The 27,841-nt window shown below is 45.1% G+C and overlaps 1 protein-coding gene across 1 annotated transcript in view; it reads right to left on the bottom strand.

Annotated features, from left to right (window-relative positions):
• The window catches only part of slc12a5a (solute carrier family 12 member 5a), a gene marked incomplete at both ends in the record, with an annotated part of 319,359 nt that overhangs the window by 89,276 nt on the left and 202,242 nt on the right, over nt 1–27,841 (bottom strand). The window contains 2 exons of the mRNA XM_079509226.1: nt 2,258–2,401; nt 4,557–4,651. Of these exons, the coding sequence (XP_079365352.1) occupies nt 2,258–2,401; nt 4,557–4,651 (239 nt within the window). The remainder of the gene's footprint in view (nt 1–2,257; nt 2,402–4,556; nt 4,652–27,841) is intronic.

Below are 27,841 nucleotides of genomic sequence, written 5' to 3' on the forward strand. Positions count from 1 at the left end.
CTGGGAACCCATTGGCAGAAAAAAATAAACATTTGAATTTGCCTCTGTGTAGAGACGGGATGTCGGCCCATTCACTACCAAGGTTATTATAGTTTAACCCATTCATGACATAACCCCTTTTGGTGTTTTAAGTCATTATGTTTTGCTCATTATCAACCGAAGCTAGTGTGAGTAGCCTTTCCACTAGATCGATCAAACACATTTATACAACTGAATAAACGTAGGCTACGCATTTTGGCAGCGTCGCTTCCCGACAAATAACGGAGGCTAGTTTTTTTTTGGCGTGGAAACGGTTAACTGGAAAAACTTAAACTAAAAAAACATGAACTGAAATAAATAAAAACTAGACAAGGAAAAGAAGAAGAAAAACTATAACTAACTGAAACTGTGTTTACAAAGCTAACCAAAACCAACTAAAACCAACTTAAATAAAATCTTTTATTGAGTTTTTATTACACAATTCTTACTCTTTTCAATCCTGCACCTGATTTATTCGTCAGGTGTAGGATTGAAAAGGGCCGAAAAAACTAAAACCAACACTAAAACTAATACAAACTAAACTAAAACAAAGCTAGTCATCAAAAATAAAACAAAATAAAAACAAGCAAACCCACAAAACCGACCTAAAAACGTCCTCTTCCGGTGGTGCTCCTTTTTGTTTTCATTCCTAATAACAACAACTTCATTCCTAATAACAACAACTCTACACGATGTAACGGCAGTTGTCGACAGATTCAGGATTCGGATCTCTGAATCGGTCTTGAGGGATCACAGGAGACTTGGCTCAGATCTGAACCCGTTCGCTTTGGCGTTACGAACCGATTGCGAGCGCACCCTTGCTGACGTCGACCACAGGACAGGTATAGGGTTCGAAGACTTCGAACCCAGGACCGTCTGAATGAAAGACGCATATTCTAACCACTATGCTAGGGCGGCCTGCACAATGACACTTTAAACCATTCTTTTTAATCACAGATTAATAATTAATCACGATTAATCACCATTCATAACTATGCCCGAAATATTCCCATCTTCTCTGGCATGAAGGGAAAGATTCTCTAACCACATAAATATAAAATCTCTCTCTCTCTCTCTCGCTCTCTCTCTCTCTCTCTCTCTCTCTCTCTCTCTCTCTCTCACCCTGTTGTGCTAGCTAAAGAAATACATTGCGCATAACACCATGACGACTAGACAGAGTGGGTGGGATTCTGGGATGTGTCAGGCGGGTCATTCTGTGTACGTGTGCAATTTTGACAGAACTAATTTGAAGTGTAAGAAAATGTACAAGCGTGCGTGTGTACAATATGGAAACATCTATATTATGTCAGTTTGTCTCCCCAAATTAGATAATGTCAGTTTGACCCCAAAAAAAACTCTCTGAGTTTTTGGTCCTTGAGGGGGTTCCAGGTGGTCCCCAGCTAAATGATGGAGAGTTGGCAACCGAATGGACCCTTATTAGAGCTTTAACTTTTGAGAGTGTAAAATGACGTGTCCATTTTGTTTAATTTTACGCTCGCAAGAGTAACATTTTTGTTAAACATCTGCATGCAGAATAACTGTTATTTTGATCAACACATGTTGTCTCTGCACATACAAAATCCTATCCAGCGACAACAAAATATTCGAAGTCTTTGAAGGTCTGAGAGGCTAAATCTCATCAAACGTTGGTTCCGTGGCTCAAATGCCAAATAGATAATGGACCTTGAAATGAAAAGGGGTTGAAAACCACTGTTGCACCCTCTAGCAAGGTGGTCTGTTGCACCCTCTAGCAAGGTGGTCTGTTGCACCCTCTAGCAAGGTGGTCTGTTGCACCCTCTAGCAAGGTGGTCTGTTGCACCCTCTAGCAAGGTGGTCTGTTGCACCCTCTAGCAAGGTGGTCTGTTGCACCCTCTAGCAAGGTGGTCTGTTGCACCCTCTAGCAAGGTGGTCTGTTGCACCCTCTAGCAAGGTGGTCTGTTGCACCCTCTAGCAAGGTGGTCTGTTGCACCCTCTAGCAAGGTGGTCTGTTGCACCCTCTAGCAAGGTGGTCTGTTGCACCCTCTAGCAAGGTGGTCTGTTGCACCCTCTAGCAAGGTGGTCTGTTGCACCCTCTAGCAAGGTGGTCTGTTGCACCCTCTAGCAAGGTGGTCTGTTGCACCCTCTAGCAAGGTGGTCTGTTGCACCCTCTAGCAAGGTGGTCCGTGGCTCAAATGCCAAATAAATAATGGACCTTGATATGAAACCTTGAAAACCACCGCTACGCGCGTTAGCATCATACCTTGACACTAGGTTTCTTGCGTGTCGACGTGTCGGCATCGTTGTTCTCCGCCTCTTCGTGCTCCTTGCTGCCTTGGGGCAGGTTGGAGTAGTTGGCCAGGCTGCTGAGCAGGGACGACACCATGGGACTGGTGTCCATCTCCTCCTGCACACAGCACACACAAACACACAGCGCAAAACAACGGTCAACAACTGGTGTACGACAACAAAAAAGAACAGTACCACGACATTAGGATGGACCACTTCACCACTTTTCAACCTATCTTAAGTTCATTGGTCCTCACTAATTCTTATTATTATTATTGGTCCTCATTAATGTTCATGAATGATAAATTACCACCATTCTTTTCTACTCATAGGCAGTGGTGTAAGTAAAGTTTTCAAATAATTGTAGTGGAGTAAAAGTACAAATTTTGGCTCTGAGATGTAGTGGAGTAGAAGTCAAAGTATTGGACATTGGAAATACTCAAGTAAAGTACAAATACCTCAACATTGTACTTAAGTACAGTACTTAAGTAAAAGTTACTTTACACCACTGCCAAATGCTGCCTTTCATGACTCTGATGAAGACCCTAAGGTCGAAACGTTAGTCGTTTTTCTTTTATTCTAGCACCCAATAAATAAAAGGCTTAAAGGGGCATTCCACTCATTTTCAACATTTTACTATGTCATTAATGTACCTTAGAGCTGTTGTGTGGAAATAATAAAAAAGTTCCCCCATTCTGTGTTTCCTAGAACTAGAGGTCTGAAAAAATCATTAACATGGTGAAACACATCTTGATGATGTCATCAAGATGTGTTTCACCATGTTAATGATTTTTTTCATAATTACAGTTCTAGGAAATACAAAATGGGGGGACTTTTTTATTATTTCCACACAACAGCTCTAATGTATATTAATGACATAGTAAAATGTTGAAAATGGGTGGTTTTCCCCTTTAAGTGTCCTCTCCTCCTTCTGCAGACAAATATCCTGCTTTTACTCCACTGCAATTATTTGAAAACCTTAGTTAGGCTATTAGTTACTTTGTAGATTTGTAGTATTATCATAAAACATAATTAACCACTTCAGCTTCTATACATTTCGCTCATTTGGAAATAGCCCGATCTGCGTCACAGATCTGCTATTTTCAAACGAGTTTTATACATTTGAAGACTAGAAATGAGGCATTCTGCATAATGATACTTCCATTTTGAATTCTGGACTTTTACTTGTAGCAAAGTATTTCTACATTGCAGTATTGATGAAATGTAGGAGTTGAGGCATTTCATTTAGTTTAGACTCTGTTTCCATGGATAAATATTGCGAAAATAGCAGATCTATGAGCTCACAGCGCCTCACGCTGGGAGGCATTGTGAGCTTGTCGATCGGATACTTTCCAAATGGTTGCCTCTTTCGTACATTATTTGACAATTTGGCCTAATGTTTGACCATACAGTTTTTTGTTTGTTGACTACCATACCGTTGATGCAGAAATTATCATTTTTTTCTTTTCATTTTTTTTATGTATGTAAAAAGGGCTTAAAAGTCAACTTTACAGTCGTCTGGGGACCCCAGTGGGGGTCCGACCCACAGGTTGAGTGGAGTTAAGCAAGTATGGCATGCTGCTTGCTATATGGTATATGACTGTATGTTTATGCACTGTCACTGTCGCTGTGATGAGACCACATGAGGGACAATTAGTTACTTTGTTATTCCTTCTTCGTCGTAATCAAGAAGTCCTTGATAAGGATAGAGCGTAAACACTCTGGGCTAAGGTAAATGGCAAAGTCCTTTGCTGTATAGCAGTATTAGATTGCTTGTATTAACCCGAAGATAACCCTTTGCCCTTCACACAGTAATTACCCTCATTAATCGATGTCAGGACCCCCAATCACTGAAGTGTGTGTGTGTGTGTGTGTGTGCGTGTGTGCAACTGTGCATGTGTGTGTGGGTGTGTGCATGCGTGCGCGCCGTGCATGCGCGTGTGTGTGTGTGTGTGTGTGATTGTATGTATGTGTGTTACATGAATTCTACTTCTTATCAATCAGAAAAAGCTGTATCATCACACAGGTAATGTATGCATGAGCAAACACATGTCACACGTGTGTGTGTGTGTGTGTGCGTGCGTGCGTGCGTGCGTGCGTGCGTGCGTGCGTGCGTGCGTGCGTGCGTGTCATAACCCTTCTTCTTGGTGTAATGCTGGACAAAGGACCCTCTCTGGGTTATGGGGGTCCACGGGCCTAACGCAACTGGGGGTCTTTGAAATAGAAACGTCTGAGAAACATGTTCTATAATGGTTTCAGAAGCTGCACTGTACCTCAAACAAGGCCATGTGCTTGCCATCATACTGGCTCTTCTCTGCAGCGTCGCTGCTGTTGATGAAGGGGCTGCTTTCCTTGGGGTTATTGTCACCTGGAGGACAGAGAGAGAGAGAGAGAGAGAGAGAGAGAAGAGAGAGAACATTGATCAGTATAGATCCCTGAAATCCATCCTTAGGGAAGAGACTTTGGTCTTGAATAGGTCCGGGATGTCAGATTTCTTTTTGCCAACATCAGTTTTTCTGATATCGTATCGTTTCTTGATTTCCGATTCTGATACCAACCGACACCGATATATATGCAGGCTTTTTTCCCACCAAAACTAATGTCAGGTTAATATCATTATGTCCTGTCGTGGAATTAACACACTATGCCTAATTTTGTTTGATGCCCCACTGGATGCATTCATAAATGCCTAACCCTACAGTATAGTGTAAATATGTACACTTTAATGTTAAAGTACTGTACCTGCAGTATGGTGTGTAGTGTACTTACACTATATGAGTTAAATTACAGCTAATTCAAATGTCCATCTTTTTTCAAAAGGATAAAACACTATACAGAGCTCATTTTTTATTGTGGTCTTTCTCAGCCTTTTGTGTATGTGAGAAGTGGTTTAAAGTCATTTTCACCCTATTAAAATAAATAGATCAGTGTTAAAACAAGTGAATTATGCCATTTATTTAGGTTAGGTAACAGCATTTAGGACATGTGTTCAACACTGCTTCAATAATGTGGACTGTGCCTGTCATCGGACTTCAATCTATTGTTCTGGGTATTGAATTCATTTTGACCTTTGAGGCCAATAGCAATGGCTATAGTCCATTGACTGACCGATCGTTATTTTTGATGGTTTAGACAGATTTCACATTATTGTCAAATATAATATTTGACAATGTGAATGTCACGGTTTGAGTCGAGACAGTGTACAAGGACCCAAGTGCAAGACGAGAGGCAGTATTTATTTTCACCAACCAAGAGCAATCAAAGTCCAGGTACAGGTAAAAGTCAAAACACAGCTGAGCAGTCAGAACACGAGGAAAACAAAGAGAACATACTATAGCCTACTGGGAAAACTATAGGGGGATCTAAATACAAGCCAACGAGGAATCAAGAACAAATGATACTAACATAAACTCACAGTGACCATATCCAATCAACCAGCAGTAAACTAGTGTTGTGTCGGTCAAGTCAACAAGTCAAACAAAGCGGTTCTTTTTGGTGAAACTAAATAAACTAGGTCACTTCCGTGAACGATCCAGTTCAGTTGCAAATGCGAGGCCGAGTGGAGATTATCCACCGTTCCGCTTTCCCGCCCTCCAGCACGAGCTGCAGGCCAGAGGGGGGGGGGGGCTCTCCTGACTCCTGCAGCACAGAACAGCCAACAGAGGAGCAGAGGAGAAGGGGGTGCATGACGACTGAGACTGACTGACTGACCGAGAACCATATCGTTCTACTCTCTGAACGAAGTGCTGTGACCGACCGGTCCCGGTCCGCCAGCCAAACTAACTGTGAAGTGTGAACCAACGTACTGTAATGCGATCAAATGTGATACTGTATATATCTCCGATGTCCGACTTGGGTCTGACCGAGTCTAATGTATGACTGATTGACTGACTGACTGTTGTTGCACTTGCAACACGAACGGTGCAAAACAACAACGTCATGATTAGCGTGTAGAAACAACTATAAAACAATAAAACGAAATTTTCTTTGTCAAATCTGTGCATATAAAATATACATTTCCCCTCAAAATATCATAGTTTTACCAACATTGCTCATGTGGAATAGTTTGTTTATGCTTAATTATTGAAATGATTTACTAGTAGAGAGATTGACAATCCCATCCCTCCCAGGGCCAGCAACAACAACCCCATAGCCTGAAGTGACGGTCGGCCTGGCTCGGCCAATAGATTTCAAGGTACGTCAACGTGAACGATTGAACGACTGACTCGAGTGACCAATCTGCTGATTGGGTCTGTGCCCGGAGATCCTATAGCACCCCGGGAGTACCGAACGACCGAAATGAACGGATCTTTTTTACTGTACGACCTTGAGCGATCCGGTTCACTGACATGAACAATAGTTCCTGTCACCACAGAGAACTGAAAACACAAGGGTATATAAATAGACAAGGACTAACTAGACACAGGTGAACTCAACAGACAATCAACACTGGGATAGGCTGAGGGACTAAAGACCTACCGGTATTCAGAGTCCAGTTTTCGGTTAAGAGGTGTCCACCGAAAACTACAACATGACGTCACACTGCGGTGGTCACCGCTCACCAAACACATCTCTCTGTTTTTACTAACCACCGTTTCAGTGGTCACCTCTTCACCTCTTCACCGAAAGCTGGACTATGAACATGTCACAGGGCTGGTGGTACAAGACAGGTAACAGTTGCAACAGAGAGGAAACAAAGAGACACTAGATTTACTACAAAATAAAAGGTTACACAAAAAAGTGAAGTGAAACCCATAAGAAACAAGGAGCAAATGAAAACACATCACGGATCGTGACGGAGAAATCTGCTTGAGTTAAACTTTGTTTTATGCAAGCGAGATTCTGTTGTGGTGGATTATTGTGGGACGCGGCGGGTCGGGTAGAACCAGACATGACTCGCCAAGGGCTCCTGCATGTTGCTTCCCAAAGCCTGATTCATACTTTATACTTAGTATATTTATACTTAGTCATACAATGGCCAAGACTAGCATGGCCTACAAGCTCACACAACACATTGCATCACGCCGCAACACTTGACATTGCACTATTTCGGAAAGTGAATCTTGAATAAAAAAAAGAAGATATACCGTAGTGGTGATGGCTCAGCAACAGATATATATCTTACAGAGCCTCACTTCATCCTTAGCTGTCTTGTTTGTGTGTCCCTCCCCCCCCCAACCCCCCCATGCCTTGAGCGTTGCTTCAGGTTATAGTAGACGCCACTAGACGGCAGATTGCGTCCCTCTGGGCCCGTAGGTCATGTCTTGGGCCGAGCACCGCAAGACCAGGTTATTTATAGCTATACGCTGCATGCCGCAGCCATGTGCCACCACGCTAGGGCATCGTCGCTGCTGGCTGCCTGCACTACACTACCGCCACAGAGAGACTGCCCTACTGACAGCAAGAGGACGACGCACAGGAAAATCAGAGTGTAAAAATGGACCCATAAGGGTGAGATGTGAACACAGAGAGAGAGAGAGAGAGAGAGAGAGAGAGAGCGACAGAGAGACAGAGAGAGAGACAGAGAGACAGAGAGAGAGACAGAGAGAGAGACAGAGAGACAGAGAGACAGAGAGACAGAGAGAGAGACAGAGAGAGAGACAGAGAGACAGAGAGACAGAGAGACAGAGAGAGAGACAGAGAGACAGAGAGACAGAGAGACAGAGAGAGAGACAGAGAGACAGAGAGAGAGACAGAGAGACAGAGAGAGAGACAGAGAGACAGAGAGACAGAGAGAGAGACAGAGAGAGAGACAGAGAGAGAGAGAGACAGAGAGACAGAGAGACAGAGAGAGAGACAGAGAGAGAGACAGAGAGACAGAGAGACAGAGAGACAGAGAGAGAGACAGAGAGAGAGACAGACAGAGAGAGAGACAGAGAGACAGAGAGACAGAGAGAGAGACAGAGAGAGAGACAGAGAGAGAGACAGAGAGACAGAGAGACAGAGAGAGAGACAGAGAGAGAGACAGAGAGACAGAGAGAGAGACAGAGAGAGAGACAGAGAGAGAGACAGAGAGACAGAGAGACAGAGAGACAGAGAGAGAGACAGAGAGACAGAGAGAGAGACAGAGAGAGAGACAGAGAGAGAGACAGAGAGAGAGACAGAGAGACAGAGAGACAGAGAGACAGAGAGACAGAGAGACAGAGAGAGAGACAGAGAGAGAGAGAGAGAGAGAGAGAGAGAGAGAGAGAGAGAGAGAGAGAGAGAGAGAGAGAGAGAGAGAGCGACAGAGAGACAGAGAGAGAGACAGAGAGAGAGAGAGAGAGAGAGAGAGAGAGAGAGAGAGAGAGAGAGAGAGACAGAGAGACAGAGAGAGAGACAGAGAGAGGAGGCGGAGGTTGAGACGCTAATAGAAAGAGATAGGAGGAGAGAGAATGAATGAATGGGACGATGGAGACGGGCACAGATAGATGAGGCGAGGGAGGATTGTGACAGGGTGAAAGATATGGGCGATGAGGTAGCTACAGCTGAAATGGGAAAGGGAGGGTTAGCTAAGGAAAGAAGGGAGGGTTAGCTAAGGAAAGGAGAGAGGACAAGAGGGAGGGAGGAGGAGAGGGAGAGGAATGAAAAAAAAGGAGAAAAGAGAAGAGAAAAAAAACTAGAGGACTAGTACTGCATCACTTAAGGTTCAGCTCACTTGGACCTGTTGGGCTAAAACGTATGCCCTGGTTATAAAACAAGAGTTGCAGCCACTTAAAAGTCGACCACGTATAGTGGGTTTTCAGAGCACGCTGCTTTTTTCTTCTATTTTTACCCTTTCAGGCCAAGGAAGCAGGATCCATGATGTTGCCTGCTAGGAGACATGAGTGCTGCACACTGTCTCTGGAGGCTAACGCCGCGGCAGTTTCCGACCACGGCATGGAGATAAGCATCTGCAAACACGGCGAAACATACAGCCGATTACTTATGTATGGCGACCGAAGATACAGAAGTGATGTTAGTGAGTGACACATGTATGTGCAGTGAAACACGTGTATATAGGGCCCACGAAGGCACACACTGACATACATGTGTAGTGTACATGTGCACGTGTGTATGAGCATGCACGCACGCATTTGCGCACGCACACGCACGCACACGCACGCACGCACGCACACACGCACACTGAGTTCTACGTCTGTGGAGCTAATGCCCTAAAGATGACTCTTCTATCCCATCACTTATCTTTCTCCGGTCCATTTCTCCTGATAACTCGTGTAATTAAAACTTCATCATCAAAGGAATGATAAATGATCTATAATTGACAAGAGCCCTCGAGGAGTGTTTGCTGCGACCACGCCCCCCCTCCCAGGCAGGCAGCTTTACCCTCCTTCAGTCTTATCGTATCCATCCAACAAAGGAAAGAAATAGTACGGTGCGTGTTGCATGGTTCAGTATTTTACAGTGCGTGTTGCATGGTTCAGTATTTTACAGTGCGTGTTGCATGGTTCAGTGTTTTACGGTCAAGATTCAATGCTTCAGGGCACGCGATCATTAGACCATCGAAAAGCACATTGATCAGCATGTTCAGTTCCAGCTTTGAAACCAAACTTAGTTTGTTTACGGGCCGACAAATGTCGCTCATGACTTTGAATCGACGTCGCTGTCCATGGTTTTGATCAGAACGCTGATGTTCTGTCCTCATTTCAGACTTAACTAAGCATCTCGTTTGGAATATCAACGCTTCTAAAGAGAGATCAGACTTGACCGCGCAAGGTAGTCATGGAACAGTAGTCATGGAACATCCAGTTTTTTGGGGGGAAATGGAAGGCGGGGCTTTTCAGGGGCTTTTCAGAGTAAAATCTGTCCATCTGCTTGGCACTCCAGAAGCCTTTATTCTGAAGAACTCTGGCAGCATCATACGTGTCATACAAGTGCCTTGTATGACACAAAACCACAAGACATATTTGCAAGTGTGTTGCCTCAAAACAGACCTGTGAAATCTGCAATTTGAAAACTCACGCAAGTTTCAAATATAGTACTGTAAGAACTGTGAGCACACATAAAGAGAAAGGTAGGTCACCACATCGAGGACTAAAACGATTAAATTCCGTCAGGCCGTGTGACAGTCTCCCGTGACGTGGCATGTAGGAACGACAAGCGCAGATTGAAAATGTCAGTAAATTCCATATGCGTGATGTCATTCCGGTGCTGCTAAGTAGTTGGCAGGTGAGTGGAGTGACTTTTCATCAGGCTATTTCATCAGGTTATCAATGGTAGACAAGGTGTCTTGCCGCATGAAACCACTTTGAGGAATGTCAGAGCGCTGGCAGGCAGGCAGGGGGCCCCTTCTGGCAGGGGGCCCCTTCGTGTAGCCTGAGGGGGTATAGCGTCAAGGGGGAAGAGACGACACACGCGCCATCTTAACATGGGCACACACACACACACACACACACACACACACACACGCACACACACACACACACAAAACAGTAAATGTGCTTAAACACACACACACTCCCGCTGCCAATTCGGTGTCACCTTCACCTGACACACACATCTTGTTATCAAGTCAGCGGGGTGCTGGGACGGGGGAGTGGGAGGGCTACACATCTATATCAGTGGAGGAGATAAGACGAATAGATTATGGTCCACTGCCAGCTCTGTTGCTACCCAAAAGCAGTACAGTTAATCACATAGTTATCCCTATACACTACAGCAGGGGTTCTCAACGTTTTTGGCCGGGGACCCCCGGAAATGCTTTGGCAATGTATCGGGACCCCCGCCCCGCCCCCTCCCGACCCCCAATATAAATTGACTGCTACAATAACCTTAAACCATTTTGGGCGGGAACCCCTTTTGGTGTTTTAAGCATTGTTATAATTTAGCTATTGAAAAATAGCAGACCTACAAGCTCATAGCGCGCCACCGAGTGGCGCGCTACGAGCTTGTAGGTCTGCTATTTTTGAAAAATCGTGAAAAAAAAATTAAAAAAATAAATCTTTTTTTTTTTTTTAATTATTTGGGGACCCCCTAAAATAATTTGGCGACCCCACGAGGGGTCGCGACCCACGGGTTGAGAACCCCTGCTATACACTACAGCTACTGTATACACTATATTGCAGTTCTATATTTATACAGAGGAGGTACAGTGTTGCAGTTGAATTGTAGTGGGATTGGGCCAAATACGAGTTCTCAGATCATCTTTAATCACTTAAACCCTATACAGTATATTACGTTCTCTGACTGATCCTTTTCCCCCCCTCTACACTATAGCTCTGGTCCATAACTCTGCAGTTGCATTAGAGAAAAGATTTCTTTTCACCGGAAGAAGAATACTTTTAGTTAGGCTACTGCACTGCACCCTCTACCGATATTGACAAGAGAAAATCTCATTTTTCCTTCTGGTGACAAAAAAAATCCTTTTCTGGTCAAAAAGTAGGCTTTGTCATAACACAAACCGCCTTTGTATTGGCGAGTAGTCTGAAGAAGGCCGAAAGGCCAAAACGCTGCTATGACTGTAACGTCTCGCTACAGTCGAGAGGCTGGTCTGTATTTCATGCGAGCGCAGGAAGTCAAAAGTCCCATGGCTCTAACGCCACGGCACCAACGCCATTGGGGCTATATGGACCAGAGCTATCTCTACACCTGTCTATATGGACCAGAGCTATCTCTACACCTGTCTATATGGACCAGAGCTATCTCTACACCTGGCTATATGGACCAGAGCTATCTCTACACCTGTCTATATGGACCAGAGCTATCTCTACACCTGGCTATATGGACCAGAGTTATCTCTACACCTGTCTATATGGACCAGAGCTATCTCTACACCTGTCTATATGGACCAGAGCTATCTCTACACCTGGCTATATGGACCAGAGTTATCTCTACACCTGTCTATTTTCAGCCAATGTTAGACTATATTTTCTCCAAATGTAAACCCATTATGCCCAGACGTCTTTGTTGCAGTGTGTACTCCTACGGGCTGGGGGTGGCACCGGCAGCGTGGAATGATGAAAGAGGAGTAGGATGTAGATGCGCTACCTCCACCCGCTGGGGGCTCCTCACTGGCAGGTGAGCCATGGGTGGATGCGCTACCTCCACCCGCTGGGGGCTCCTCACTGGCAGGTGAGCTATGGGTGGATGCACTACATCCACCCGCTGGGGGCTCCTCACTGCCAGGTGAGCTATGGGTGGATGCACTACATCCACCCGCTAGGGGCTCCTCACTGGCAGGTGAGCCATGGGTGGATGCACTACCTCCACCCGCTGGGGGCTCCTCACTGGCAGGTGAGCCATGGGTGGATGCACTACATCCACCCGCTAGGGGCTCCTCACTGGCAGGTGAGCTATGGGTGGATGCACTACATCCACCCGCTGGGGGCTCCTCACTGGCAGGTGAGCTATGGGTGGACACACAGAAATGAGTGGGGAGGAAAAAACTCAGATGGACATCATTAACGCAGACGTTGTTGCCTGGATCAACGACAGGTCTGCTCCAGGTCTGCTCAAGAGGGGCGTGACAACGCAAGCGTTAAAAAAAAAAAAGCTCAACAGAAGAATCCGGGTCTAGTTAGTCACGGGGCGTGTGCACAAAACGAGCACGCGCGTGACAATTTCACAGAGCCGTGCCCACGTAAATAAGCTTGCGTCTCGCCCCTCGACTTCTCCGCTCGTACGTCTCGCCCCTCGACTTCTCCGCTCGTACAGAACATTTCATTGAAAATGAATTACTAGGCGCGTTAATCGCTGTCCGTTTGAAAGGACCTTTACAATTGTTTTATTGCACAAACAACGAACAAATGGACTGCAATACAACACTGTAATGACCAACAGACTGCAATACAACACTGTAATGATGAACAGAACAATACAACACTGTAATGACGAACAGAACAATACAACACTGTAATGATGAACAGAACAATACAACACTGTAATGACGAACAGAACAATACAACACTGTAATGACGAACAGAACAATACAACACTGTAATGACCAACAGAACAATACAACACTGTAATGACCAACAGAACAATACAACACTGTAATGACCAACAGAACAATACAACACTGTAATGATACAATACAACACTGTAATGATACAATACAACACTGTAATGATACAATACAACACTGTAATGACGAACAGAACAATACAACACTGTAATGACCAACAGACTGCAATACAACACTGTAATGACCAACAGACTGCAATACAACACTGTAATGACCAACAGAAATACACTGCAATACAACACTGTAATGACCAACAGAAATACACTGTAATGACAACACTGTAATGACCAACAGAAATGAGAAGAACTATTACTATTGCACAGGGCCATGCTGGCACACTGCAGCATCGCCTATACTTAACATGTTATTACCTTCAGCCGTGCAGCCTGTGAAAAGGTTGTATAGTATCTTGTATAGTATTTAAAGGTTGTATAGTAAAGGTTGTATAGTATCTTGTATAGTATTTAAAGGTTGTATAGTAAAGGTTGTATAGTATCTTGTATAGTATTTAAAGGTTGTATAGTAAAGGTTGTATAGTATCTTGTATAGTATTTAAAGGTTGTATAGTAAAGGTTGTATAGTATCTTGTATAGTATTTAAAGGTTGTATAGTAAAGGTTGTATAGTATCTTGTATAGTATTTAAAGGTTGTATAGTAAAGGTTGTATAGTATTTTGTATAGTATTTAAAGGTTGTATAGTATCTTGTATAGTATTTTATATTAAAGGTTGTATAGTATCTTGTATAGTATTTAAAGGTTGTATAGTAAAGGTTGTATAGTATCTTGTATAGTATTTAAAGGTTGTATAGTAAAGGTTGTATAGTATCTTGTATAGTATTTAAAGGTTGTATAGTAAAGGTTGTATAGTATCTTGTATAGTATTTAAAGGTTGTATAGTAAAGGTTGTATAGTATCTTGTATAGTATTTAAAGGTTGTATAGTAAAGGTTGTATAGTATCTTGTATAGTATTTAAAGGTTGTATAGTAAAGGTTGTATAGTATCTTGTATAGTATTTAAAGGTTGTATAGTAAAGGTTGTATAGTATCTTGTATAGTATTTAAAGGTTGTATAGTAAAGGTTGCATAGTATCTTGTATAGTATTTAAAGGTTGTATAGTATCTTGTATAGTATTTAAAGGTTGTATAGTAAAGGTTGTATAGTATCTTGTATAGTATTTAAAGGTTGTATAGTAAAGGTTGTATAGTATTTAAAGGTTGTATAGTAAAGGTTGTATAGTATCTTGTATAGTATTTAAAGGTTGTATAGTAAAGGTTGTATAGTATCTTGTATAGTATTTAAAGGTTGTATAGTAAAGGTTGTATAGTATCTTGTATAGTATTTAAAGGTTGTATAGTAAAGGTTGTATAGTAGCTTGTATAGTATTTTATATTAAAGGTTGTATAGTATCTTGTATAGTATTTTCAGAGTTTTCAGACCGATCTTTGAACAGAGGCACAGAGGAGTGCACACTGAAAACTATTTGACTTTGTTTTATTGATCGTCTCTGAGGTGGTGGTGATCAATAAAGGCTGAGACAACTTTTGGTGTGTAATGTATGCACAAGTGTGTGTGTGTGTGTGTGTGTGTGTGTGTGTGTGTGTGTGTGTGTGTGTGTGTGTGTGTGTGTGTGTGTGTGTGTGTGTGTGTGTGTGTGTGTGCGTGCGTGTGCGTGTGCGTGTGCATGTGCATGTGCATGTGCATGTGCATGTGCGCACACACATGGGCATGCGTGTGTGCAGTGTGTAGTTAAGAGTGTGTGTTGCAATGGCTGGGGTCAAATCTATTTTTTTCTGCTAGGAAATAGAGAATTGAGCAAATAGTTTTGCTGAAGGAATAACGAGTTTCTTCTTTGCCTAATTTGTTTGAGTGAGTCGTTTGGCTTCCGTTGTTAATCTTGTGTTATTGCTCGCTTTTATTGAAGGGCCTTTCCATAACTTAGATGATGAAAATGACATTTTCGAATACATTACATTGTCACGTTGTATTATTCTTTGATTGGATTAGATTTTTTTATGTAGAGAGCACTTTGTAACTTTATTCCACAGTGCTCTCTAAATGACATTTATTAGTATTATTGTAGACCATCGTACTGTCCTGTCGACGGAAAATTGCAATTATATATTTTATGACACATCATAAATTCCTTTGCAGGTACGGGACAAAAGACTAAAGTCAAAGTCTAGAATGGAACGTCTGCTCACAAAACAACAAGTCGTTGTTCATGTTTACTATTTCCTGCTCCAATCAGCCAAAGGGCACATTATGTATCCAGCAGAACAGCCAGGAATTCCAATGGAATTACTCAAATGGAAACAAACAGACGAACAAAAACTTGGGGATTCGGGCATTTTTTGTGAGTATAAACACTGCCAGGCACTTATTGGTACGAGTCCAAATGCAGCCATGTGGGTTGTTGTAAGTTCACAAATGGAATGACTCACTGCTCCCCTCCGTCTCTCACTCCTAGAAAACACTCACCCATGTAATGTAATCAAGCCAATGGGGTGTGTTTCTCCCTGTCACTGTCGTCCTTCTCTCTGCTTGCTGAGTATAGAGGGCATACGCTGTGGCGACGATTTAACCAGTTTCAACCTGCTGGTGTCCCTATTTTGGGCATTTAAAAAATGTCAGACATTTTCTAAACTTTTGAGAAATGTTTCAAGCATAAACTACGGCTTAAAACCTCACTGTTCCTCACTGGGGGCGCCCGGTGGCCTAGTGGGCCAGGCGCATGCCACAAATAGGCTCTGGCCTGACAGCTTGTCGCGTGTTTGAGTCCCGTTCATGATGACCTTTGTTGCATGTCTCTCCTCTTCTCTCTCTCTCCTTCTTTCCTGTCAATCTGCACTTGAAACTATCAATAAAGGCAGAAAAGCCAAAAACAAATCTTTAAAAAAAAGACATTTTTAGGATCCACTGGAACCCCTGAACCCCTGGAACCCCTGAACCCCTGGATCCCCTGGAACCCCTGAACCCCTGGATCGCCTGGAACCCCTGAACCCCTGGATCCCCTGGAACCCGCCAAGGACCACTTTGAGAACCACTGTCAATAGTTGGGTTTTAGTTCAGTACAGGTCAGCTCGATCTAAAGGTCCAGTCAAATCGGGGACTGTGAGGCACGACAACCCATCCATGTTCAATTCAGCCAAAAAAAACGAATTGACCTGGAAGCCACCCAAGAACGTTGAAGGGAGCCAGTCAGCACGGTGGAATATTACAGAGATAGCTGGTATTCGCAGAGGTTCTGCCAAGTCCATATGGAAATAAAATAAATGTCAGAACTGATGAAAGGAGACAATCACTAATTCAAATGATTTTGTGCAGTAGACCTATCTGTAAATCCATGAATCTCTTGTCCCTCAATAAGCTTTTCAGATTGTTTTCATCAGGTTGAACTTGAAACTCTTGCCCATATCCCCGTACTGTCTCAAGATGATTAGGTTACTGCACACTGATAATGGGTACAGCTCTAGTAATACTAACTACAGTATATGAAAGCGGGGTGGGGTTTATGTCCCAGACTCACAGTAGTACAGGTGTTGCATGTATTCTTATAAGCAGACGACAAAGCCAGAGAAAAATAAACTCAGATCTGTTATTTTGCCAATGCATTTCAGTGACTTGTTATAAATGCAGAATCACAATGCACGGCGAAGGGAGAAAATAGAAACGCCATGCCGTTACATACCCACACTTCCCACACAAACTGACATAAATAGATTATCTCTGCCTCCTTCTCCCTCCCTCTGTGTCTAAAGATGGCTCCACCATCACCGCCACACCGAAGATGCAACAAAAAGGCATCACTCACTCTCTACCCCCAAAACCCCCCCTCTCTTCCTCTTGCCCTCCACTTCTTACCCACAATGCACAGCACTGTCACGTTCGGATGGTGAAAACACACTCGCGGTGGCAACTATGCATCATTGCTCGGTTCTCCGCGCGCTAGTATTGGCAGGAGAACATCCCTGGAGCTCATCAGTATGCAGGGCTGGCTCTCCCCGCTCAATATGATTTTTTATGCAGCCTCGCCTCACATTGGCTCCCTGAGTTGATGCCCGCCTCTCATTGGCTTGGCAGAGGGCTGGAGGAAGATGAGGCAGACCAAGTGCATGGAGAGGAAGGAATACCCTACACAGGTTTTTTTATGTGTAAAAATGGATCCATAAAGGGTCAGTTACTTTTATGCTCTCAGAGTTCAATTTTGTTTCCAGTTTTTCATGCGTTTATGAGGCGACAGTACTTCATTAGACCCCGTGGCGTGGTTGTTATGTGTTAATAATGCCTTCCCTTTGAATTTAGGGTTTCTTCCTGGAGGCTGAAACCTTGATAGTCAAACGTGCCAATGGAAAAAACAGTGATACAGTGACATCACAATATCATCCCCTCCCCTAACCCCTCCCCCTTTATCATACAACAGCTGTGGGTGCGGCTTCAGTTCAGGTGGCTTCTCACCACCCACCAGGCTAACCAGGTATATAATTAATGAACTGGTGGGCGTGTCCACATAAAAACGACATTTTAACAAATATCGTACACTGTACAAAAATAAAATCTGCCTCCTTATATAAATAATAATAACTGATGATCATGTTTTAGGGTGGGAAAAAATTCACGGCACTCCATCTTTAAACTATCCACCCACGATTTGACTGTGTAGGAGGATCATGCATGTGTGTGTCTCGAGAGAGACACACTGTATGCTCTCAATCTCTGCGAGATTGAGAGCATACAGTAAGAGCTGTGAGCATGTTGACCAAAGGCCTCCGTGCGCGTCGCTGTCCGATGTCTGATGACGAATGGCCAGCGCTCTGTGCAATTTCCCCATGGCTAGCCGTGCCCATCGGCTCCAAATTCGGTTTAAAAAAACGTCAGGATACATATACCCGCCTTCCCATGCTTGCTAAGCCTTCCTGCGGTCCTTCTATGACATCTGGCAGAGGAAGGTGTTCGTATACTGAAAGTGTATGGAGTGTCTGGTAGATAAATAAAGCTCAGCCATCCCCTCCCTTCAGGCTTATTAGTGGAGGCATTGCAGGGGTGGAGAAAGCAGTGCTATTGAAGATGTTGCTAGGGGGGCGGCCGGCAACTGGCAGTCACCAGAAAAATGGATGCAGAGAATATCAAGTATGGCTGAGAATTTCCTTCTCATTAATTGAGCCATAAGATGAAGAATTCCTTCTTGTTCTTCTTCATAAAAGCCTATATCTTTCCACATAACAGTTCTCGGAATTCAAATGACCTCACTATGGTTTTTTTTCTCTCTCTCTCTCTCTCTCTCTCTCTCTCTCTCTCTCTAATAACGGCAAGATACAAATCTTCTCCCATTTGACATGAGAACATAGATTACAAAGAGCAATTCAGTGCACTTCACTTGACGTAATTCTCAACACGTCAGATACCAGGAAATTGTGAGCCTGCGGCTGGGAGTACATCGGCGCATCACTATAAGGAGCATTTGATGTCATCTGGATTAGTTGTCCCAATACACTGCAACCCTATAATATAATGGGCAATAGCAGTACAAAATAAACAAACAATATTCCTTTAAAAAGTCCTTAAATATTACTCCAAAGCATGACTTTACTTCACATGTGACTTATATTTGACAAAAAGCCCCTATACTTTCACAAAAACACGACTTCACCTCCAAAGTTCTCTAAAGAACAGGCCTAGATACACATTACACACACGTCAGCCTTTTCAAGCAAAACTCGATAACCACGTCACTCAACATTAAGCCCCGTCGTAGATTTGAAGCATGTTAAATAATTCAACGAGCAGCACCTGTCAAGCGCCGCCGGCGGCCAGTCAGGTTTGAGACATGGTATACGGGTATGAAAACCATGGCCATGAATGAAAAACCAACTACACCGCGTCCCTGTGGAGCTTGGCCATCAGGGTCTCCCAGAGGGCCGGGCTAGGTAGAGTACGGCTATGGGAGAAGACTAGCCTGGCTAATAAGCCAGACTCAAATCACACTGTTGTGTGGTATTTGAGTCTGGAGATGCTGTGTATGGATCTTGTTTCCCGGGGGGCGGGTTCAAACATTTTCTCTTTGACGCAATTGGTCAGACCAAAGCCCGCCCATATTGCATACCATGTCCCGATTGGCCACACCAGTTCTCTGGTGTAGGAAATGGGCGTACAATTGAGCCTCTCCAGACCGTAATCCGCAATTTTTTTTTGCCAACGGCTGATTCGGTCTGGCTTATTAGCCAGGCTAGGAGAAGACCCCCGTGTCATGTGTGTCATGCCTGCTGCATGCGTGGAGGCTGCCTGTACCCCCTGCCTAGGGAGGCAGGGGGTTTAGCTAGCTACAGCTATAGCAGCTACTGCTGCTGTAATTGGTGCACCACGGAGCTTGACAGGGCTTGAGGGACTAAAAGAAGAGATGAATCAAATGGAGAAAAAAAAGAAAAAGGAGCTGCAGGTATAGGGCACAGAATTGAGTGGGAAGATAAAAAGAAAACATGAGCTTGGCTGAGATTCCTCACTGGCGAGGTATAGCTAATTGGTTCCAAGTTTCAACTTTTGGTTGGTCACGATATTTGCAACGATATGATACCAGTCACTGATACTGCAGTGCACCGCTTCTACTCCAAGCTTATTTCAATAGCATATGAGATCAAATATAAAATAAGTCAAGTCACAGATATGATATAAAAAATAAGCCATCTGTCTGCCTCTCTCTCCCTCCCTCCCTCCCTCCCCCTACACACATAATAAACAGTGTGTTTGTGCGCGTGCGTACGTATGTGCGTGCGTGCCGTGCGCACGCATGCGCGTCATGGGGGGTTGGTGTACACTGTACAGTGTGTGTGAGTGCGTGGGGGTATAGTGTAGATGTGGGGGTGTATGGCTATGGTTCACAAGGTCAAAGGACTGATGGCCAGTGGGTGGTAGCTATCAGCCTTTATACTGACAGAGTGAGCAGTCCATTGGTGGGGCGGCTGAGGTCCTTGATGATTGGTTACAGAGCAAAGCTGTTCTATTAACGATATGCACACGGCTGCCATCTTGCCAGCAAGGTGCTAACAATAGGTGCAACCTAGCCTGATTATCAGACTGTAGCTTTCTTGAAGCTTCAGTCTGACATTGTCTCTTGTCTGGGCGATTTCAAGGGGGAGGGGATTAGAATTTCCCTCAACCCTCTGTGTGTTGCGCTGCGTGATGACGCTGAAAACGGGACTCGGCGCTGATTGGTTGTTCGTTAGACCCTCCCCCCCACCACCGATTCTCATTGGATAATACATTTTTCTACCGAAGAAATTATAGGTTCACAGTGCAACACCAGACCAAGAGATGCAGTCCACTCAGAGAGTGGGCGGGGTCTTTGGGCTGGATCCAGGCTAGGTGCAACCTCCCATTGACAGCCCATTCATCCAAACAGAAAAGTCCTATCTGATGGTATTAAACAACGTCACACTCACCAACATTGCAGCTGTACGAAAAGCTTGAATTATCCCCTTACTAAGTGTTTTGTTCATAAAAATCCACCGTAGACAATAGACATGTTATGAGCTGCTTCCTGTCAAGACATTCCTTGCAGATGATTATTTTTCTAAGTGTCTGAGTTTGGAAGCAATCAGTAAAGCAACCTCCTGCTGCCTCCTGCATTATGTGCAAATTGGAAAACAGGTGGTACGCCTGGGCTGTTGAGTGGTAGTCAACGAGCACTTCCAAACTCCAGCACTTAGAAAACAAGCCAAAATTGATTAAATCAATTAATTACCATGGCTGCATTATTATTATCTGCAGGGGTCCGCTATAACTGCAGAACTATTGTGTTCTGAGTCGGTCGCTTCCGCCCGGACACACACACACACACACACACACACACACACACACACACACACACACACACACACACACACACACACACACACACACACACACACACGCACACAGCTTGCTATGATGATGGGTGAAATCACCGCTGACAGGAAGTAGCTCATACCATGTCTACGGTGGATTTTTATGAAACAAAAACTTTACAGATTGAAAGAGCATAATTCTAGTTTTCTGTACAGCTGCAATGTTGGTGAGTTTGACGTTGTTTAATACAATCAGATAGGACTTTTCTGTTTGGATGAATGGGCTGGCAATGGGAAGTTGCACCTAGTTACCACCTTGCTGGCAAGATGGTCAGGGTCTGAATTTCGTCAATAACTGCTAACTGCTAATAACTTTGCTTCTGGGGGGGGTCCCTGGAACTACATATTTTCAGATGGGGGCCGGCGGCCGAATACATATAATTTTTGGGGTCCTTGACATCAAATAGTTTGAGAACCACTGACACACAGAGACATACTGTAGGTTTTTCAGAAAACTGTCATGATTTAGAAGACATTTGTAGAATCTGGTCTCAGGTCTAAATGGGTTATACGTAGAATCTTACAATAACACATTTTGACTTCTGAATATTGAATATAATGAAACGAGGGAGACGAGGGGCGCAGACGGAGACAATCTGAGATGGGCAATGATAGCAGCTGCGAGAGTGACATTACTTTCATGAGGTCATGGTCATGGATTTAAAAACTCACCCTTAACTTATCACTTGCCAGGAAACCAATTTAACTGGGAAACATAATTTCCTCCTCGCTGCTCTGACCGGGCGCCAGATTCAGCCGGGGAGCCAAACGCTATCAGACGTTTATTACCCCTTGGCACCCTTATTGTGACAAGGAGGGGTTCGTCTAAGAGGGGTTAGCAGCCTGTGGCATGGGGGAGGGGCTCGTCTAAGAGGGGTTAGCAGCCTGAGGCATGGGGGAGGAATGACTGAGCTAGGTGTCCTGGCTTGGTCGCAAGTGTAGATAAAGGCAAGTGTGTGTGTTAGTGAGTGAGTGCGTGCGTGCGTGCGTGCGTGCGTGCGTGCGTGCGTGCGTGCGTGCGTGCGTGCGAGCGTGCGTGCGAGAGAGAGAGAGAGCGGGAGAGCGGGAGAGCGGGAGAGAGAGATATGTTGCACCAGTTGTTTTGCACAACCTATTGAAGGGGTGTTACCCTCTCTCTCTCCGGTCTGATAAAAGGCGCCATCATTTCGACAGCTCCACCTCTTACTGGTTCTGCCGCAGGTGTGCATGGAGGTGCAAATGAACACCTGAGAGCACCCTCTCCTCTCCACAGACTGACCTCACTCCACTCCACACAGGTTTGTGAGCCGGGGAAAAAGCAATCTAGCTGCAAGATGGCAGGGTAAGGTCACCTTGTCCTCTCTCACCGTTTCTCCTCTCCTCTCCTCTCCTCTCCTCTCCTCTCCTCTCCTCTCCTCTCCTCTCCTCTCCTCTCCTCTCCTCTCCTCTCCCCTCTCCTCTCCTCTCCCCTCCCCTCCCCTCCCCTCCCCTCCCCTCCCCTCCCCTCCCCTCTCCTCTCCCTCTCCTCTCCTCCTCTCCTCTCCCTCTCCTCTCCTCTCCTCTTCCTCCTCTCCTCTCCTCTCCTCTCCTCTCCTCTCCTCTCCTCTCCTCTCCTCTCCTCTCCTCTCCTCTCCTCTCCTCTCCTCTCCTCTCCTCTCCTCTCCTCTCCCCTCCCCTCCCCTCCCCTCCCTCTCCTCTCCTCTCCTCTCCTTTTCCTCTCCTCTTCCCCTCCCCTCCCCTCCCCTCCCCTCCCCTCCCCTCCCCTCCCCTCCCCTCCTCTCCTCTCCTCTCCTCTCCTCTCCTTTTCCTCTCCTCTTCCCCTCCCCTCCCCTCCCCTCCCCTCCCCTCCCCTCCTCTCCTCTCCTCTCCTCTCCTCTCCTTTTCCTCTCCTCTTCCCCTCCCCTCCCCTCCCCTCCCCTCCTCTCCTCTCCTCTCCTCTCCTCTCCTCTCCTCTCCTCTCCTCTCCTCTCCTCTCCCCTCCCCTCCCGTCACAATAATTACATAGCGGTAATCGTCTAATCACAATTATTTGAGATAATTCGCAATTATTTGGTCATATAATCGTCATGATCGTTTCCATCTTGAAAACTTCTCTTACTAGAAGAAATGAATAAAACAGCTGAAATAGTACAGTAGATCAGCTATTTCTGCAATAAAAATATTTACCTTTTTCTATGAAAATAATGAATGACAGTCATTTATTTTAATATTTCAGTATTTGCCATATCTGCCATGAGCAGATACTGTCATGATTTAGAAGACATTTTGTAGAATCCCAGTCCTAAGAATCCCCAGTCCCTAGAATCAGTCCCAGTCCCCATAGTCCCAGTCCAGTCCCAGTCCTAAGAATCCCCAGTCCCTAGAATCCCAGTCCTAAGTGCAGGGTTAAATGCCAGAGTGTGGGGATGATGATGATGATGATGATGATGATGATGATGATGATGGAGTTCCATTTCATGTGAATCAAAGTCCTGTGGGGAACTTTGAATTGTCCGACTCTTGGCCGAGTCACCTCCGAATTAGTGGCTTGGCAGTGGTCCGAGACATTACGCAACACAATCCAGAGTGTACTACAAAATCCTGAGTGGTATAATTTAGGAAAGGAAATCAGTATCATTGCAGTATCATATCCCCTCGAAAACTCAAGAGAGAGTGGGGGTTTCCCCACCCTGGGTATGACGCAGGAGAAAATGTCTGAAAGGCCGAACTAATCACCTAGTCGCTATGCTGTAAATTCTGTCGATTTTGCAAGTCAGCAGCACCAACGAGCAGAGAGAGAGAGAGTGTGTGAGAGAGATAGAGAGAGAGAGAGAGAGAGAGAGAGAGAGAGAGAGAGAGAGAGAGAGAGAGAGAGAGACAGAGAGAGAGACAGAGAGAGAGAGAGAGAGACTGACTCATAAAACAAATGCTGATGCAACTCCTCCATCGCAGATCCGTTCAAGCGTGTAGCTGACAGCATCCGAGTGGTGTTTATTTGACAAACACTCAGCGGGTGGAACGCGTCCGAATGCCTCCGCCAAAAAGTTATGGGCTCTTAAAAAAAGAAAAAAAGCGACGTAAAAGCATTGCATCATTTCAGCTTGACCTTCCTGCTTTGGCTGTTAAACCCCTGTATACTTCCTCCTACTAAGCTGGATAAATGCCCTGGGAAGGAAGGTAGCATGACGTCAGCGGCACCCGGGCACCTGCTGCGTTCACCTGCTGCGTTCGTCAGTGGCACCCGGGCACCTGCTGCGTTCACAGAAATGGAGCGCGACGGAAAAGGTCACAACGTGACATCCATTTTCTCTGGAATATATTCATAACATAATATAAGCTCATCTGTGATGAGGCCAGTTTACAAGCCTGTTAACTTCAAAAGGAGAATTTAAAGGAGTGAATCAATGAGAGTTGGGCCAAAAAGAGCGACGCTTCGACGACCGTCACAGACAGATAGACAGACAGACAGATAGGTAGAATGGCAGTGCGCGCACACACACACACACACACACACACACACACACACACACACACACACACACACACACACACACACACACACACACACACACACACACACACACACACACACACACACACACACACACAGGCATGAGCCTTGTTCTTCAATGTGGCCTGGGCAGATAAGGTTACAGCATTCTGGGATTTATCGGTGCCACAGTTCAGGTGTGTCACCTGGAAGGATGTGTGTGTGTGTGTGTGTGTGTGTGTGTGTGTGTGTGTGTGTGTGTGTGTGTGTGTGTGTGTGTGTGTGTGTGTGTGTGTGTGTGTGTGTGTGTGTGTGTGTGTGTGTGCGTGCGTGTGTGTGTCGCAAGTCTGGGACTGGTCTTGTTGACGAGGTCTCAACTAATCTCTAAGTATTTCCGGTCTTTGCCAGAAGAAATTTGAAAATGGAAAAGTGGTTTGGGTTTAGAAGGAGATATACTGCATAGGAGCTGAGCTCAAACGGCTCTGCCCTAAAAACATTGAAAGAGAGAATAAAGAGAATGGAAAATAAAGACAATGGAAAAATGGGAAATAGCAGAAAGAGGAAACAATAGAGAGTAAAGGAAATAGCAGAAATCATGGAGAAAGTGTCACCATGCTATCAAACATATGCCTCATTTATACTTAGTTGCTTGTTGGTATTACGCACCGAAAATAACCAATATACAAGCTATAAATAACCAATATACAAGCTATAAATAACCAATATACAAGCTTACCAACGTGACCTGCTTCAATGAATTATGAATTGGTTCAGCGGATATTTTCGGATATTTCGATATTTTAACTAAAGGTGGCTTACACTAGCCGATAATCGGGCAATTTTGACGCTCGGGGGGTGCCCGACCGCTCAAAGCGCGATCGGGATCGGCCTGATCAACATCAAGAATGTTTGATATTTGCTCTGCCCCGCTCCGATTATCCTGTAGTGTGTGGTGCTATCAGATTTCAGATTGAAAAGAATCGGCTAGTGTAAGGCCACCTTCAGGCTTCAGTAATCTGGATCCACCTTCAGGCTTCAGTAATCTGGATCCGCTAGTGATGTCGCCGCCGCATTAATGATGTCATCATGACGTCCTCCGAGTCCTCCGGTGACGTGCAGGACTAGGCCAGATCACAGCCCATATGGGGATGATCTTTACGTCATTTCCAGGACGTCTTCACCAGTTGAAATAGTATAGCTTATTCTGGGCCAGATCTGACTAGTTATGACATGACTTACGTTGATCTGGCCTCTCTGATTCATCCAGGGACGTCCGTCTTAGTGGGAAGAATTTATGTTGTTTGGAATCAGGTGATATTCTGGGCTAGATCTGACTAGTCTTGGTTTGACTTGATGTGGCAACAATCGAGGCGTCACTAATTCGTGCAGGTCCTGAACCGCGTTTGCTGGGTTAGTCGGACAACGTGGCTTTGCGTGCGGTTAGGGTCGAGGACAGGGTTAATAATGGGGGCGAGTCGTAGCAAACCAATAATGAGCCTGCTGGTCATTGCACGTACTGATGAAGGGATGTGCATCTGTGCACCTATATAGTTTATTCATAACTTTAAGAGTACACCTCACTAGATGGGACATTCATTCCCAGTGATAGCAACACTGTGTTTATGCTAGGGTTGTCCTGATCCGATCATCCGATCGGAAATCGGGGCCGATCACATCATTTTCAAATGATCGGAATCGGATCGGGAGCCAAAAAAACATGATCGGGACATCCCTAGTGTCAATATTACATCGATATTAGACTGGATATCGTCTGTGATTTGGGATATTGTACTATTGTGAAAATCGGTATCGGCAAATACTCAAAATTGATTGATCGGAATCGGATCAGGAGCAAAAAATCATGATCGGTATATCCCTAGTTTATACTGTGTCCATAGTGCGCTACCGTAATGAGGAATTGTTCTGTACATAATTAATGCGTTCAATAGCCATATGCGTCATTGGGCCCCGCAAGCAAAGCAGGACAGAAGTAGGACGCTTTTTTCTTTTTGGTAATAAATTCCCCAAAAACGCGACGGCTGGTTAAACACCAGACACCAGTCTGGATGGAAGCAGTGTCTTTAAGTTAGCCATGGGGACACCAGACACCAGTCTGGATGGACGCAGTGTCTTTAAGTTAGCCATGGGGACACCAGACACCAGTCTGGATGGAAGCAGTGTCTTTAAGTTAGCCATGGGGACACCAGACACCAGTCTGGATGGACGCAGTGTCTTTAAGTTAGCCATGGGGACACCAGACACCAGTCTGGATGGACGCAGTGTCTTTAAGTTAGCCATGGGGACAGCAGACACCAGTCTGGATCGACGCAGTGTCTTTAAGTTAGCCATGGGGACACCAGACACCAGTCTGGATGGACGCAGTGTCTTTAAGTTAGCCATGGGGACACCAGACACCAGTCTGGATGGACGCAGTGTCTTTAAGTTAGCCATGGGGACACCAGACACCAGTCTGGATCGACGCAGTGTCTTTAAGTTAGCCATGGGGACACCAGACACCAGTCTGGATGGACGCAGTGTCTTTAAGTTAGCCATGGGGACACCAGGCACCAGTCTGTATGGACGCAGTGTCTTTAAGTTAGCCATGGGGACACCAGACACCAGTCTGGATGGAAGCAGTGTCTTTAAGTTAGCCATGGGGACACCAGACACCAGTCTGGATGGACGCAGTGTCTTTAAGTTAGCCATGGGGACACCAGACACCAGTCTGGATGGAAGCAGTGTCTTTAAGTTAGCCATGGGGACACCAGACACCAGTCTGCATGGACGCAGTGTCTTTAAGTTAGCCATGGGGACACCAGTTAGCCATGGGGACACCAGTTAGCCATGGGGACACCAGTTAGCCATGGGGACACCAGTTAGCCATGGGGACACCAGACACCAGTCTGGATGGAAGCAGTGTCTTTAACAAAGCCACAGAAGACCTCCTCCTGTCCCTACCCTCTCTCTCTCTCTCTCTCTCTCTCTCTCTCTCTATGGACTGTCTGGTTCGTAAAGGTTCACTGGTCACTGAGAGAGAGAGAGAGAGAGAGAGAGAGAGAGAGACTGCATTCCTGTAGGCCAGCAGGCTGTGGCTTTTGTCTTAGTTTGATTATTCTTATGAATTATGCATCCTGCATCTGTGTGTGACTCCATGTGACTCTGTACGTGTGTGTGTGTGTGTGTGTGTGTGTGTGTGTGTGTGTGTGTGTGTGTGTGTGTGTGTGTGTGTGTGTGTGTGTGTGTGTGTCGGGGGGTGGAACAGAGCCAGGGACTGCGGTGTGCGCTGACAG

Source organism: Electrona antarctica, assembly GCF_951216825.1.
Source record: "Electrona antarctica genome assembly, chromosome: 9".
Taxonomy (NCBI): Eukaryota; Metazoa; Chordata; class Actinopteri; order Myctophiformes; family Myctophidae; genus Electrona; species Electrona antarctica.